Here is a 17,786-nt window from a genome sequence, read left to right on the forward strand (position 1 = left end):
GAGTTGGAAAAACGCTTGTTTCCGACGTTATAAACCTTACATAAAATGCCCATAAACTTTTTTTTTGGGTCTTTTAAGGTTTATATCTTACGCCCTTCATCGTTAAAGTATTCTTAGTGGAGATATTCATTTCTTCGAACCAACCAACTAAACCTCATGAATTTTGGTCCACAGCCCCAGAAATCCTTTCATACGAGCCCCTGTCCTTGGCCGCTGACATCTGGTCGGTAGGCGTGTTGGCATATGTTCTCCTCAGCGGGTACTCGCCGTTCGCGGGCGAGACCAAGCAGGAGACCTACCTGAACATAGCGCAGTGCCAGCTCAGCTTCCCCAAGGACCTGTTCCGAGGAGTTTCGCAGAGGGCCATACAGTTCATTAAGGAGACGCTTGTTGTTGATCCTAAGTGAGTATTGGTTATTTTTTGTGCTATACATTCTTGAAGGTGTATTAGAAAGCTTTCAATATTGCATCTCCTTTTCGGGATATCCAGAACTTATTTTGCGAATAAATAAATTTGTTATGAACGTTCTCTTTTTATATTTTAAATGTTTATTAATGTAATGCTGCTTGTATTTTCAGGGGTCGTCTTACAGTGGAAGAGTGCCTGGAGCACCCCTGGTTGAAAGACGAGGCGGACTTGCCGCGAGCGATCGTCGGCGTCGGCTTTGACGCTCCCGAGGCCGCAAGCGCGAGCGACGCTGACGCAGATGACGACGTCAACGCCGTCAACGGAATTCACGGAGTTAACGGCGTCAACGGAGTTAACGGAGTTAACGGATGTAACGGAGTTAATGGCGCGAATGGGATCAATGGTGTTAACGGGCACAATGGCGTCAACGGATGCAATGGGACCAATGGTTCACACGATGATGAAAAAGGTGAGTTAATGTACGTTATCATCACCATCATTCATTTTATTCACCTCATCTCTTGTCAACTTTAAATATAAAAAAGCATATTTTACAACACCTACATATTCTCATACAAGCTGTTGATTTGCATCCGTGCCATATTCAAGGAGGTAATTATGCTAATGATTCTCGACCCAAATCAATAACAAAAATTGGTACGTAATTTTTTTTTTTTTTTTTTTTTTCGGAATTCCGTAAATGTCATCTAGCCTTATTTAAACTTGGCGCGTATGTTACTGGCGTTAAAACCGTGCTGCACCCTCACACAAACGCAAACACAAAGCATACGCAACGATCACTCATAATTTTCATTCATAAAATTGGATTACTTCGGAAATACCACGACATTACAATGACAAAAAAAGCAGTGCATATTAGTTATTTCCCATCTACTGTAATTCCAATCGATTATTTACGTATTGTATGTCCTCCTCCTGAACTATGGCACAAATGCAAATCAACACCTTGTATACTCATCAGAATTACACGACATTAAATTCATTTTCGTTTTCACCCCTCTAAAACTTTCTCTCCACTAAAAGATGCTGATTATCTCTTGTTTTTACCAGAATCATCCGAGTCCCGTCCGTCCTCGCCGCCGGGTCGCGAGGAGGTCGAGGAGCGCGACAAGCCGCTGAAGCATGCGCACGCGCGCGACGTGTCTCCCCCCTTCCCCGACGCCCCCTCCACGCCTAAGGTGAGACGCGGCCCCAAACACTAGCGCCCGACAGGTTAGCAACATGTGGACGTGTGCCGTGTGGATGACTAGTGCTTGCGTGGAGGCTGACTGTGACTTGTCGCTACTGTAGGACTGGTGCTCTACTCCTATAAATAAGAAACGGAAATCCTTTCTGTTGTTGTGTGCCGTAGTCGTGTTTTTCGTACTTTCTGTTGACATAATATAATGTCGTGCTAAAGAAATATTTGTGTTGCGTTGTTGTATGTTACTTGTAGCGAACGCTTGCATGTGAGTGAAGCTTCGGAGGCCGCTATTAGTAGTCAAGATAATTATGTTAATATCTATGTTCTAAACCTCGGATTCGGTACTAATATGAGGTTTTGGTTGCAGGTGTCCCGCAAATCCCACCCACACGCGCCGTCCGTGCTGGCGCTGTGCAAGAAGTTCCAGCCGGACTACGAGAAGCCGGCCAAGCTGGCGGGCGTGCGGCTGACCGTGCGCGGCGAGTGCCACGTGCACGCGGGCGACTGCCACGTGCACGCGTGCGAGTGCCGCGTGCACGCGTGCGAGTGCGAGTGCGAGCGCGGGCTCCGCGCGGCGCCGCCGGACCGCGCGGTGCTGTGCTAGCGCTGGCTGTGCTGCGCTGGCGCGGGCTCTGCTGCGCTGTACATATAGACTAGTGGCGCCAGACACTTGTATATTTCTTTAGCGATTCTTAGCGAAGCCGCGGTCTGGTGTTCCGGCCGCGGCGTCCCCGACGGTACAAAATGCATAATGATGCGCCCGCGCACACTGCGCTTGTAAATGTATTAGTCGCGTTGTACATAACGCTGAGTTTGCACTGCCGACATGTTGATAATGTTAAGTTTATACTGTAGAGTATATGGTTACGTTCGCCGTCGGAGCACGTTGTTACTAGTGTAGAGACATTGCTGGTGCTGACGGGCCATGCGGGGTGCAAGCTGTGTACAGTGGCCGCGGCTCGTCGCCGCATGTTCGGGGCGCCGGCGACGTGCCGCCGCTATTACTTACTTAGATAATGAAATTGTTGATGTGTCGATCACATTTATATTGTAGTATCTAAGTGTTCAAATGGTTTAACAGATGATGTACGTTGAATGTTAGCCGGAGCGGTACGTGTACCGCCGAGTTCGAGTGTTGGGACCAAAATTTCTTATTGTAGGAGATGGAACGATTCCATATCGGTGTACTGTTGTCTTGTACGATATTAGAATTTTATCACCGTGTGTGACCGTTTACGGGATGTTGCTTAGGTAGGTAAATTGTTTATGATTGTCATGAGCTCAAATCTTGCGACTTAATTTCTTTGTAAATGTGCTTAGATGAGAATTCATCGAGTGTCTAGTTAATTCATCCTCCATATTGAAAATATTTTCATACACATTATTGTATACTTTTGTTTTTTTGTCCATTTTGAATTCATTTTTAACCATATTTTGTTCAACTTAACTCGAAGATCCATTACCTTTGAAAGCTGTTGTGATCAATAACTCATTTGTAAAAAATAAATTATTGTGATATAAAATACTCCTTGTTTTTATTCATCAACCCTTTCTCAGGCGGGCGTGTTGGTGCTACCTTTTGTAAACTTGACTTTCGAAAATTATTGATTCAGCCTACTCTGAAAAATAACTTTTATCCTATCATTAAAATTACTAGTCGAGTTATTAAAAAAACACAAAAGTAGTTGAAATACATTTATTTCTAAATCTACAAAACAGTCTTGCTGTGCGGTTTTATTAGATTATATACACAAAATATATAAATTGGCACTATTGATAAACATTCAGAGATACGAATAGTGTTAAGTTCCAAGTTATCATTTTGTATTACTTCTCTTGATTGACTTTATACAAAACTGAGAAATGTACCTACTAAAACATAATAATTTTGCTAAGTTTCGATAAGGTCTTATTTTTATTTACAATTTGTCAGCATCTGTGACTTTTCTATAATTAATTTGACTCGGAAATGTTTTTCAGCTGTAAATAAATTGTTTATTTCATCATTAATATTGGCAGTCTACATTACGGTACAGGATTATTCTGAATTCCTTATAAACTTAGACACCTAGAATATTCAACTATTTATTGGAAGATTGGGAGTTTGAAGAATTCGGATACATAGATAAAATTACAATAAAATATGAAAAATTACAATTAATCACTTTTGCAATTATTTTCTAGATCACACACAAACAATATAATAAAAATCATAGTATACAATAAAATCGTAATTCTCAATTAATCACTTTAATTCTAGTTACAATATTGAGAAAGGCAGTGTTTGCTTGAACGCGCTAGCCAAGATGTAGGTACTAGTTTGTGTTGAAAACAAATAGGATGGCTAGTACTCTCTATCTGGATGCACAGAACAGTTCATACGAGACGGGAGTGATACAGCTAACGAATTTTTTAAGTGTTGACTGACTCCAATCACGAATATTTTAACTCAATCGATGTTGTTATTTATGACATAATAATACACAACCAGATTAATATCTTTACTCTTTGCAATATTCCGCAAAGATTTCGTGTGGCGACAAAATTGACACGTTTACACTCGTCAAAGAAACCTAGCCTAGATAACTTCGGCGCTGTAAAATTGTACAAATTTTAGTACATAATACTTTAGTTAGGGAACCAATTTGACTAGATAGCAGATACAATATCTTTTATTTCTTAAACACATAAAAACATTTACATTGACATAATTGAGCCGTTCAAATATAATTTCAATTTTATCATCAGATGGTTAGCACATTTAGGTATTTTCAGGCCTATTTTACATTAAAAAGGAGGATACATAATAATATAACTGAAAAGTGAACATTATACGTTACGTTGTATCTATAGATCATAGTTACAAACTATTCACTGAGAACCTTATAGTTAGCACATATATTTTTATAAATTTAACCGATTAACGATTACATAATTGGTGTTATGATTTCCTAACACTAAATCGTGGTCATAAGATTAGTTCCATTTGATTGGGATACAATTTTTTCGACATTTTAAGATTCAAGCATTCAGATGAAGCTATTTTTTATAATGCAACATATGTTTTTCTAAATTTTTCATTTATTTCTTTGCACCATTTTTTTGGAAAAATCGACCACTTTCTACATTCATAGTACCACGACATTAAAAGTACCTTAAAATACTCTATCTACTTCATAAGATGATATGAACACAACTGTATGGTGTTGTTGTGTACTGAAATTCATATCTGTATATTTTTCAACAGATATCAAATATACCTATTACGTAGTTAAACATCAAATACATTTTTCTTGTCTATGTAGAATTACTTTACTTTTAAATCATATTTTTAATGAAATATTTACGCTCAGTTGCAAGTTTTAACTATAATGATAACTCTATACCCATTTTCAGCTATCAAATCGTTTATTTGATCTGGCTAGTTATGGTTTAGTTATCGTTATAGTTAAATGATACAACTCAGCCCTAGAAAATTATAATAGCCTAACACATTTTTTATATCAGCTCTTTGAATTAAAACATTCATATTTTAAGATGTTAATGCAAAAACAAGATGCAATAACATAAAATGCATTGAACGCAGTTTACAAATACTTATGAACTAGGTAACATATAAAATAGTGTAAGGCGGAATATTCACCAAATATCTACTACAACGATTTTGTATTCCTAATTCACAACAAAACGTTTTGGAAATAACATTACGTTCTAAATAGACATAATTTTCTATCCTATTTAGGAATCATGATGTACCAAATATTTTTAAATTTTCTCAAACCTCATCCATTTTTGGGAAATAAATTTTTCATCATGGAGAACAAATTGACTAGTGATGTCATTCAAATTATGTGTTCACTTTAGACAAAAAAAAAACAAGGTTTTAAGTTACATTATAGGCAGTCCTTTCAGTAAACAATAGGCAGCCATAACCATAAAATATTTTTTCTATCTTACTGTCCTAATCTTGGACTAAGATAAGTTGTGTGAGAAAGAGTGAAAGAGTGTTTAGTTTTTTTATAGAAAAATAAAAAAAATAAGATCATCAGACGATTTTAAGATTTTCATCGATAAAAATATGAGTCCATCAATCAACTACAAAAATTAAACATACAGCATCATTTTGATAAATATTCAGTAAATCATAAACTGTGAATACATACAGCTAGTGCTGCTCTGCCATCGGTTAGGTTAGTATCGATAAAAACTAATACATACATCGTTTTAATATCGACATTGCCAATCAAGGTAAAAATATCGATACATTATAATCATTCGAATGAATTACATATTCATTTCATAATCACGAAAAAAACCTTTCTAAGAATCGAAAGAGCTTACAATAAGACACATTATGGTCTCTTCCTTCAAATCATTTAATGTGCTGAACACATAGATTTAGGATCCCACTACCGTTCGATAGATCGGCAATACGTGACATACAACTTTGTGTTATGAGAACGAAAAATGACCACTTTAAAGGCCTGTAGCGGCCCCGTATCAAACGAAAATTTTAACAACAAAACCTATATTTTTAAAAATGTTTTTAATGTTTTCAACGGCTCAAATACCCATTTTTAAGTTGAGGAAAGCAACACATATTTACTCACACATGAAAAATGCGCTCAACCGATCTATTTCATTTTTGAAAAATCACTCGATTGCCGATCTATCTACTATTCTATATCTAGAACTGTACATTTTTATCGATATTTCTTTCTAACGTATAGATATGTTTTCTACCAGATGTCTGTGTTTCTTCCTTTCTTGTCAGTGGCCATTGACAACGGTATGGACTTTCAGTTCTGACAGTTGGTCGGAATATTCTGCGTACATTCTCTGCCAGCGTAACTGTCGAACTAGGAGTGCTAACATCTCTTCTAGAAGCTCGTGTTTCTTTATGCCCTGGAAAAATAAATATTAACATATTATTTGAGTTAACCTGATGGTAATTACGGCATGACAAAAATGGGATATGTATTTTAAAAATGCCAACTTAATATTATTACGCTAGCGGTTTCACCCGCTTCCCGCGGGAACTACTCCGCGCGCCTGGGCAAAAAGCCTATAGCAATCCTCGATAAAGGAGCCATTTAGCACTGAAAGAATTTTTCAACTCCACATGCTATCATTAGATTCTACAATTATGATGCAGAGACGATATTTTTGCGTAGTCACAAAACATGAAAAATTAGATTTGTGTAAAATTATGAAAGAGTGAATTTATTTAAAATATGAATAAGAATTTATTTAAAATATAATACATACCAGTATAGTGGGTTGCCATTTCTTAGGTGTAGAGGTACAATGACTTGGTCCCATCATGTCATCTAGTATAGACCGTAGCTGGTCTTCCGTACCTGAAAACAACAATAATACCTTAGTCTGTTATCAAACCGTTTATCTTAGATTTTTTTGAAATAACAGTAGGTACTTAAAAAGTAAGTATGGTATCATTTTTTAAAATCTTCAATTATTTTGAAAAAAATAATATTTTTACTTTTGATATTAGCAAATATAGAATATTAGCAAAGTTGCACACTTTTTAGCCTCAAGTTTTGGAACCGTGCAGCTAGCATAACGTTTCGAAATAGTTCTCATGAGCCTATTTCATATAAAAATTATATGTTTTTGTTTCGTACCGTGGTTAACAAGATGTGCGAATAAGGCATTCAGCCAATGTCTGTAGTCCTGTGCCCGACGCAGGTGCAGGCTGGACGACACCTGCGCTTCCAACCAGCTGCGGGCGGCACCGCTCCTGTAACTACTGTTAGGAGAAATGTGATGTTAATTTGTGGGGACTTTGAAGGTTTAGTAAGGATTATTAGGCAAAAAATATATCAATAAAATCTTGAAATTGTAACTTGATATTTGGAAAGTGGGTTGTAATTTTTTTGTTGACTGTATAGCAACGCAAAAATCGAGAACTCTTCAATTCTTCTTGTTACCTAATTTAATTTAAATAAATTAAACGATTTGACGGAGTTTCATCAATGGTTAAGCAAAATTCCAATTAAACTAAGATTCAATGAAAAGAGGGGTACTTTAGTGTCGCTTAAAAACCCACATTTTTAACCTCCGATGCAAAAGAGGAGTGTTATACTTTTTTTTCTGTAAGCCGTTTGTTGAACCATAGTTATGAAACGGATAAACCGATTTAGATGCAGTTTTTTACATGAAATCTAGTGTTCCAGAAGAGGTTCTTAGTTATCACGGATTTCATAATATCGAAGACCAAAAAATCAACCCTTAACAAAAAAACCACAAAATACCTGTTAGTAAAAGAAGTAGGTCTAGTCCTATTAACTTTAGCGAGTGGGTAGAGGGAAGTCCTCGACGAGCGGACGTTAGCCGCCGCGCCGCTGCAGCGCCACACCGGGTCACACGCATCCGCCCACACCACCCTGCCATGTACCACAACCACTAAATAATAATAAATATATCATTCTTGTATTTATATAAATAGTTCTCCAGGCGCCATCATGTCAATGTCATGTTACTAGTTAATCCGCACGAATTTTACTGGCACGAAAGTGCTACTCGCTACTTTTAGAAACATTATATTTTCTGTAGACGATGCGCCCGAATGTCGTCTATTGAAAGAAAGAAAAAAAATGCGTTTTATTGGGCACTTGAAGATGTATACAATACGCAGTAAATATAAATTAAAAACTAAAAAATACAGCTCTCGATCAGCATGATGCTGCATCCTTATGCGAGACAAAGTCGCTGACTTTCAAAGGGCTATGTTACAATTAGTTAACTAATAGGACGTTAAGTGATGCTTGTTCATTCAATTAAATGTGGTTATCCAGTATTGTATCAGATGACTGCGTCATATCAATATTTTGTCCAGCACTATACAAATAAGTGACCATCACTTACCAAGCACAAAGTTCTTTACTGTAAATATAACTCTTGCCATTGCTGAGTGAGATCATCGGGTTACCATCGTCCAGTAAAGAGCAGTTTGTTACTGTCACTGTAATAATAAAATAGGAAATCATTAAATAACTACAAATGATAAATTGACTGCACTCTTATTAATGTACAATTTCTTTAATACTGAAGATTATGTTTCAGTTGAACCTAATTTCTACAAGGGTCTCAATAGCCTGAATATGATAAATTAAGTAAATTACAATATTACCAAAAACCATCTAGAATTTTCTTAGAAATCATTAAATAAATTGTTTTACTTCTCAGGATCCATTACAACATTTTTAATAAAGTTACTATCTTACCTCCATGAGACAGCAGGGACCGGAAGCATAAAGGTCGGATCACACACGTGGCGGTGCTTAAGTCCCACATCGCCAACTCTGCTGATGTGGTTACAACGGCTAATGTGTCGCCTGATAGCGTTAACTTTGCCGCTTGAGACATTAGCGCTGAAATGGAAAGGTTAAAGTTAATCTTGTTGTGCCCTACTTATTTTTATTATACGAACTATATTCTTACCCCGTGTTTGGACTTGTGACTAACCCTTGTTATATTTGTTAAATAATAATATGTGTATGTGTCTATTTACTAGGTATAAATATGAACTACTAAGTAAATAATGGATAATAGCAAGTATAACTATTTGAAAATCAATATTTTTTTATCCCACTTTTTCTTCCCAGTAAAAACACAGAGCTGTCTTTTGTAAATTTGACCTTAAAAACGTGCTGATTTTCAACTTACTTTGAATAAATGAGTTTTTATTTTTGAGCTTTTGTAATAAATTCTAAAGTTGTATTGCAACTCTATATAAGCAAGCTGGGGCTTACCCAGAGGTGGCAGAGCCCGAGTGGCGGTATGCCTGGCCAGCTGCCACACGTGCAGCGTGGCGTCGGCGCACGCCACGCCCGCCCAGCGCACGTCGCACGCTATGCACGTCACCGTCGAGCCTGGACAGTCAAACAAATACAGAATCAGCATCATTACAAACATTTCGAAAATAAGTTAGCCATGCAAAACATCCATCCTCCGAGCCTTTTCCCAAACTATGTTGGGGTCGGCTTCCAGTCTAACCGGATTCAGCTGAGTACCAGTGCTTTACAAGAAGCGACTGCCTATCTGACCTCCTCAACCCAGTTACCCGGGCAACCCGATACCCCTTGGTTAGACTGGTGTCAGACTTACTGGCTTCTGACTACCCGTAACGACTGCCAAGGATGTTCAATGACAGCCGGGACCTACAGTTTAACGTGCCATCCGAAACACATAACACATTAGCCATGCAAAACAAGCTTCAAAAAAATTTACTGCATTAAATGAATGTTACTATAGTTCGGCCATTCAGAGAATGCGTTCCTGACACGTCGCGATTGAACTGACGACGTAATAACATTCATTGATTATTGATATAATAATGTTGTTTTAATGCTCCGCAATTGTTAAAACGGTAAACAACCAGCAAAAATATTTTTATCGTAACTGCAACGCCATTGCAAAGTTACGTCGTCAGTTCAATCGCGACGTGTCAGGAACGCATTCTCTGAATGGCCGAACTATACGCCATGTACAACTTAAAGCTAATATTTTTCTGTTGTATAATGATGAACTACATCATATCAAATGTTTGCATGCCAAAATGATAGAATATACTAGAATTCTTCAACATTTCTATAACCACCTTATCGTCAATACCTATATTCTGGCAAATAATTGAATATGATTTATTAAGTTCTCGTTACTACTTTTTATTTTTGATAATTTACACAAAGAAGATATTGACGTTCCTTTACTAATAAATAAAATAAAAAGATTAAAAAAAAATAAAGTCACGTACCTAAATAAGTTTCCCACACAGGATCGCTGGAAGCGGAGTTGTTTGGTAACAACTGTAGCCGTGACAATGTTCCGTACTGCGTATTACATGCCTTGTTCACCACCTACATATCGACGTTTTAACTTATTTATTTGCCATCTTAAAAGATTAGAATCTGACAAAAGAGGAGAATTTGTACAACCTTCAGAAACACAAAAAGTTAATTGGATACTTTTACTAGCAATTATTCTCAATATTTTATTATGTCGTTTTATTTATATGAGATAGAATTTGGCATTAACTCCATACAAGTAATGCGAATTTCCTATGTCTATTAAACAGAACAATACATAGATAGCGAACTGAAAGTAAATAGATAGAATATTGGGATACTGCCGTAAATACATCGTCAAAGAAGTTGTTAAAAAAATTACAACAATATAAAAAAAATGACATAAAAATGTCAACGTCGTTCATACCTGTAGACGCAGCTGTCCAGCAGCTCTGACGACAGGGCCGGCCGTGCCGAGCGCGGGCGCGGCAAGCGCGGGCCCCAGGCGCGCGGGCCCCGGGGCAGCGGGCGCGGCCCCCGGCGCGTCGGGCGCGCAGCCGCGCTTGGCGGCGAGGTCGTCGGCGCGGGGCCCGGGCAGGCACGCGGCGCCGCGCTTGCGTAGGCGCTGGTCTAGACCACTGTATAATAATTGGACGAAGTTTTTATTGACGTACATGGTTATATTTTCTTAATTTTTCTGTATGAGAATAAAGTTTTACTTTTGTTTTTACCCGGCAATGGTGTTTTTCTCGACGAGGGCACTTTGATAAAAAATATAATTTACAAATCCATTTTCAGAAATGTTCTTATTTTGAATCTTATTTTGTCGACTTTAAGGTGCAAAAATATTTTTTTTTTTTTAACTACACAATAAACAGAGACAATTTACTTATTAAGGAGAATTTATATTTTAGGGGAAATGTATTATTTCTATTGCCATTCCGATGAGTGACAAAATTATACTAAAATGGAAGATTCATCAGTCACTGAACACATAAAAAATCATTACACCTGACCACTCTTCACAAAAAAAATAATAAACATACTTATCACTAGTCCTGGAGTTATTCTGCAAGGAAGTAGCGTGGTTGCTAACATTCGGATGTATGACTTTATCGTCCCGCACTTCTAAGCAGGGTCAAATTAGATCATTTCCATAGCCATTCCGATGAGTAGCAGACACTTTACAGTCTTAATTTAAGACCCTAAAATGTCAGCCATTGAACACATTTCAAATTTCCTTTACTATTTCTTAGAGAAAAGTAAACCCCCATTAAAAAATATAAACATACTTATCACTAGTCCTGGAGTTATTCTGCAGAGAAGTAGCGTGGTTGCTGACATTCGGATGTATGACGATATCGTCTCGCACCTCCACTCTGATACGCGACTTGCTCTGAGAAGATGTGCTGAAGCAATTCTCTGTACCTCCAGGCTGAGAGCTTAGGGACTCGCTGGAAATTTTATTTTATTTTTTATTTTATTTGTTGGGGACAAAAAACAGTTACATGTTAAAATTTAAACTATAAGTTTTAAAATATAAATAGTTCAACATATAACCCACACTATTGTCCACGGCTTAATAAGTGGATAACTAAGAAACAGAGACGTGTTTTACATCAGTAATTCAAGTACAAATCAAGTAAAGTTATATCAGGAATTTAAGCATTTATAGTGATAGAATATTTACGTAAAGTTATATAAAGTGGTAAAAATAACATGTCTTTCTTTTACTTTTTATAAAAAAATACTTCAATAATATACCTACCTAAAACCAACTCAGTTACCCAGGCAACCCAATACCCCTTGGTTAGACTGCTGTCAGACTTACTGTATCCATTACAAACAAAAATACTGTGTTTTTTATAATACTAGCGACCCGCCCCGGCTACGCATGGGATAACACTATTTCCCCACTATTTAATGTATGTTATTATACATATAAACTTTCCTTTTTATCACTCTACCCATTAAAAAAAGCACATGAAAATCGGTTGCGTTGTTTTGAAGATTTAGTGAGAAACGGAGTGGAGAAACTGAGAAATGTTAACCAATATGATTGAGGAGCGGAGATTTTGTGCAATCCTATTGGTTAATATTTCTTAGTTTCTCCACTCCGCAGCCTAGCTACGCTTCGGTGGACTGGCGGCCTTAACCGGACATAGGGTCACGGAGAGATAGGGACGTAGGTACATATAGATATAGGGACAGATAAAGCGACTATGTTTTATACCATGTAGAAAACTTACTTAGCATCAGCATGTGTGAGCGGTATAAAGACGGGCGTGATCCGCCTCTTGCCGTCAGAAGTGCGGGTCTCTATCTGTCTGTCCATAGGTCTTAGAGGGGTCGAAGATGTTCCACTGGACCCTGCTGAAGGACTGAGCAGACTCTTCGGCTGTGAAGAGAATTATTGAGTCATGATAATGTATTCGAAGGATATATACATTGTTGAAGTTTAATTGCAAATCTAATAGTGAAATGCCACCACTGTGCGTTACCTATATGTATTTTTTTCTTCAGGTTTACACGCTGTAGCGAGCTAAAGTAGCTGAGTAGCTTTAATTACAGGGTAACACTTCTAAAATTTCACGAACTTGCTACCTTTGTGCGAGAAGACTCTCACGAAGAACTCGCGACATGTAATTTTGGTAGAATCTCACCATTAATGTTATACACTGTTAAAATGAGAATGAGATCGAACTTGTTACATCTGGCCACAATACTGCTCATATTGTAACAGTCTTATCAAATGGAACAAGGTTGGCAGCCCATGGAACACTCTTTAAAAATACCTTCCCGATGAACTACTCTTAAAAAATAAATCAAAGGAACTCCTCTTAAAAATGGCGGCTCAAGGAACTACTCCTAAAAAACGGCAGCCCAAGAGGACCTACTATTCATAAAAATGGAGGAACTACTTTCAAGTAACAGCCACGGGTATCTCAAGCCTCATCCCCACTTACCTGAGACTTATCACTCTTGGGCGTGGTCTCCTCCTTAGCTGCCTCTTTCTTGGCTTCCTGCTTCTCCCTGGCCAGCAGGATTTCAGGACACTCCACCAGCAAGTTGGCTGAGAGATCACCCCCTGACTCATTGGCTAAACATTTGCCGTAGATCTTCTCGTAGAACGCGTTCTGGGTGGATAAAAATTGGAGGTTACATTAAAAAAAAACCCTCAAATTCTGAAAAATACTATGCTGAAAATCGCATCAAAATCGGTTCAGCCAAACGTGAGATTATCGCGCACAAACATACATAGGTACTCTATGCATGTCAAACTGAGAAACATCCTTTTATGAAATCGGTAAAGGTGAGTAGGTAGTGATTAAAGTTCTTGAAAATGTTATTAGCAAATGTAGTATTATTTAGTAAACTTAATACTCAATTTAATTTTATATTTGGTCATGTAGTCAGTAATATGTTAAACTTACCTTTTCTTCAATAGTAAGTGGTGTGCCAATCTCCTTGTTGGTAAACTGTATGCAAGCCACCGTGCCATCCGAACTGCATGCCAGCAGGTTTAGACCTGAACAAAGATCATTCAATTAGGTAAAACAAGGTAACTTGTACTTACGTTGTGGTAAGGTAACTTGTGTTTACAGATTGGTTTGGTAATTTACGCTTTTATTTTGGTAAGGCCACTTGCGCTTTCACTTTGATAACGTAACTTGCGGTTACATTTTGGTAAGGTAACTCGCACTTACATTTTGGTTACTTGCTTTTATATTTTGGTTAGGTAACTTACGTTAAAATTTTATAAAACTAAGTTGCGCTGACATTTTAGTTAGGTAACTTGAGCTTACATTTTGGTAAGGTAACTTGCACTTATATTTTGGTAAGATAACTTGCGCTTACATTTTGGTTAGGTAACGCACGATTACATATATTTTGTCATATGGTCTCCGAAATTGCCTTACATTATTCCGTATTTACATTAAATAAATCCTAGAAAATGAGTAGTAGGGTATAAAACCTACTTTATATTAGCATATCTTACCATCAGAGCTCCAAGACAAATCCAGCACACTGTCACTGAACAGATCATGTACGACAACTAGGGGCCGCTTTAATGACGTCAGCCATATACTGAGTGCCCGATCTCTTGAGCCCACGGCGGCACAGCAGCACTTCTTGCCTTCTTTCACGAATATGTTGTTGTTGAAGCGCTGGAAAACAAATTATAGTAAATTTTTAATGTTTGATTCATGTTGTGGGAAGTAGAAAATTGTGTCTGGATGCAAGAATTTACTTTAAGTTGTACCTAGATGAAATATCTGGTTATGACGAGGTAACACAGACTGTTCTAAAAAGATGAGATTCCATTAATGAAATGAAAAAAAAAAAACTTTCTTGTAAGTATTTCATAAAATGACTAAAATCATAGTTCTATGTTTTTATAATAAAATTCGAATCCGACATGATAATTTTTACACATTGTATTATGTAACACTTTACAGAGTAGACAAGCATACACTTGTCATATTGGCTCACCAACTGTGTCACACTAACGCCACAAAAAAACAGCAACAACACATCTGTCAGATTCTCATACTCACAGCACAAGTAACAGCCTTCCTATGACCCACAAAGTCCTTGTCACATCTCCACCCGTCTCTCTCCACCACCTGCGCAGTGGGACCTCCTCCGTTCATGGCGTGAGCTGATAGCACGTACTGCCCGTCCGGAGACCACGATAGACGGAGCACGTGGGTTGTTCCTGGAGAAGAAATTACATAGCTTCACTACATAGACAAAACAAAGTCGCTTTTTCTATCCCTATATTGTATGCTTCAATCTTTAAAACTACGCAACGGATTTTGGTTATTTTAATAGACGAGAGAGATTGAAGAGGAAGGTTAAGATGTGAAATGTAGTGAATTTAGTATCAGCATTGCATCCGTGCGAAGCCAGGTCGGGTCGCTAGTAAGCAATAAAATGAATAGATTGATTTTTGTTTCTTACCGGATTTTGATACTGTTATATAAATAAAGAGATTTCCATGGACAACCCTTAGAGGTCTTTTAATTTCTTTTTAAAATTTCACTTTTAATGAAACTTACCTCCACACTCCTCAAATGGTTCCGTGATGACAATTTCCTGCGCCCAGTCTGCCGTCTTCCACACCCTCAGTGATTTATCATCTGATTGTGATGCTAGGTATTTTCCAACCTGTGGAACAAACACAATTTCGTTTTATAATTTATTCAGGCACATAAATCAAGCAATCTTGAATAACAACAATATATTCCTAAAAATTCCTTCATTTATTTAAAAAACCGACCAAGTGCGAGTCCGACTCGGGCACGAAGGGTTTCGTACCGATTTATAAAACGGACAAAAAAATCACGTTTGTTGTATAGGTGCCCCCCAAAATATTTATTTTATTCTAGTTTTCAGTTCAATTTCAGCTCTCTAACTATCACGGTTCATGAGATACAGCCTGGTGACAGACGGACGGATGGACAGAGGAGCGAAAACAATAGGGTCCCGTTTTACACTTTGGGTACAGAACCCTAAAAAATAAATTATGTATCGTTTTCGAGGGTTTTCTTACACATCTAAAAAAACACAATACTCACAGGATCCCAAGCCACACCCTTCACAAGTCCGGAATGTCCATTCAATACACAGACCATTTCCGGAAACTTCTCAGCGTTCCAGATGATGATGGAGTTGTCCACGCTGCAGCTGGCCAGCCACTTGTCTAGCGGAGACCAGGCTAGGTCTAACACATCACCTGGTGATGAAGAGGAACCAATCCAATAACTTACTGGGTTAAGAAGCCTAAGGAGTAACATTTTTATGGTAATATTCAGATCAGGGATAACCATGACTGGATAAAAGGGTAAACTTTGGCAGTAACCAATATTTAAAGATCAGAATATAGAGTATATATTTGTTACTGTTAGTAAATACATATTATCAGCGACAATAATATAGATAAAAGTGCTATGGGCACTCATCCTTCATATAACATGAATTAAACTAAGTGCCTTTAAAAACAAATTAATGATCTAATTTGCATAATATTATGATAAAAATATTAGTCATATTTCACACTCAATATCTTTACACAATTTGCAATACTGAGCAATTTAATTAATTATCGATATAATAGTTGTACACAAACCCGCATGTCCTCTTAACGTAGCCAAGCATCGCCAAGTCTCGGCCTTGTGCTTGCCCGGCGTAGCATTAGCGGCAACACTGAGCCCCCACACCATCACCAGTCTGTCATCACCACCAGATGCCAGGTATTTACCACCGTTGCTCCAGCGCACACAATTCACGCAAGCTAGAAAAAACAGAAAAAGAATTTATAAATACAAGTATGTCTGTTTGATAATTCTTTTTAAACGCATACTGGTAACTCTTTGTAATGTACAATTAAACCTCCTTTTGACTTTTTTATAACACTAAAACAGGGCATACAGATAAATACTTAGATGAAAAATATATGTAACTGGTTTTAAAATAAAATTAAATTGTTGAATTATATTGATTCGGAGGTAATGTTGGTTATTGTGTGTAAATAATGCGTAGAACATTAAATATAGTTTGTGCTAATGTATGTGACTTTCCATGATTCAAATTGAAAATGTATAAAGTTTTAAAAAGATATTATCATCAAAATCTCAAAGAGCTTGGAATGAAAAGGAAATAAAACTGGAGTAAAATGAAATTATATTTAATTGCAGTATAAATAACTTAGGGTAACCTACCTAAGTGATTATCCATTTGACAAAGCATCTTTGGGATATTGGGGTCCACTTCAACTGCTTCAAACAAAACCGGGTTTAAGTTCCAAACCACGACCCGCCCAGAGTCCCCGCCCTGACCACCGGTCGCGAACCGCTTCCCCGTCGGATGTATATCAACGGAAAATATCGGTTTATCTGAAAAAATACAACTTTTTAATAGAAAATGCCCACTTGAAGTTCGCTTGTTTTCACCAACAAAAACACGTGTACTCACCATCATGATTAACCCAACTGGGCTTTAACAGCTTCATTTATGATATATTGATGAAATTAAACAGAAAATAACTGTTAATAATCAAAATAAATAATTATTTTCCCAGAAATTTAATTACAAAGTAAAATGACACTGACAGAATAGCATCAACATACCGCCGCCCGGCAATTTTGCGGGTACGTTCAGAAGCCAGTGAACACAAACGTTTATTTTTTGGTACAATATTAAAAAAAAGAACGCAATTGTTTTAAAGTTTGATATTATGGCTGGTAAACTGGTTTTTATAGCGATTAATAATTTAACTCGTCATCCGTAATTACTGGATTGAGGAAACTAGCACTTTTGCTAAGGATGTTATTTTTAACTGATTGAGTTTTTAAGCGCACCT

The 17,786-nt window shown here is 37.3% G+C and overlaps 2 protein-coding genes across 3 annotated transcripts in view; one reads left to right on the top strand and one right to left on the bottom strand.

Annotated features, from left to right (window-relative positions):
• Nucleotides 1–3,138, top strand: part of LOC124631484 (death-associated protein kinase related) — a 158,520-nt gene extending 155,382 nt beyond the window's left edge. Inside the window, exons 4-7 of one of the 2 annotated variants that reach the window (XM_047165899.1) lie at nucleotides 175–403; nucleotides 580–878; nucleotides 1,481–1,608; nucleotides 1,981–3,138. In XM_047165899.1, the coding sequence (XP_047021855.1) occupies nucleotides 175–403; nucleotides 580–878; nucleotides 1,481–1,608; nucleotides 1,981–2,217 (893 nt within the window). In that variant the 3' untranslated portion in view covers nucleotides 2,218–3,138. Of the gene's footprint in view, nucleotides 1–174; nucleotides 404–579; nucleotides 879–1,480; nucleotides 1,643–1,980 lie in introns of both variants that reach the window. The other variant, XM_047165900.1, reaches the window with a different exon arrangement.
• Nucleotides 3,139–3,295: 157 nt separating this feature from the next.
• On the bottom strand, nucleotides 3,296–17,531 carry LOC124631330 (protein HIRA homolog). The gene is made up of 20 exons (XM_047165675.1): nucleotides 17,399–17,531; nucleotides 17,146–17,319; nucleotides 16,554–16,718; nucleotides 16,003–16,160; nucleotides 15,484–15,592; nucleotides 14,980–15,140; nucleotides 14,421–14,589; nucleotides 13,855–13,949; nucleotides 13,387–13,557; nucleotides 12,670–12,818; nucleotides 11,713–11,874; nucleotides 10,848–11,058; nucleotides 10,390–10,492; nucleotides 9,386–9,505; nucleotides 8,858–9,004; nucleotides 8,499–8,595; nucleotides 7,886–8,017; nucleotides 7,256–7,380; nucleotides 6,882–6,973; nucleotides 3,296–6,518 (listed from the first exon to the last, which is right to left on the bottom strand). The coding sequence occupies exons 1-20, from the start codon at nucleotides 17,433–17,435 to the stop codon at nucleotides 6,384–6,386; spliced, it is 2,712 nt and encodes a 903-aa protein (XP_047021631.1). The 5' UTR covers nucleotides 17,436–17,531; the 3' UTR covers nucleotides 3,296–6,383.
• Nucleotides 17,532–17,786: the final 255 nt, after the last annotated feature.

This window comes from Helicoverpa zea, chromosome 6 (assembly GCF_022581195.2).
Source record: "Helicoverpa zea isolate HzStark_Cry1AcR chromosome 6, ilHelZeax1.1, whole genome shotgun sequence".
In the NCBI taxonomy this organism is placed as follows: domain Eukaryota; kingdom Metazoa; phylum Arthropoda; class Insecta; order Lepidoptera; family Noctuidae; genus Helicoverpa; species Helicoverpa zea.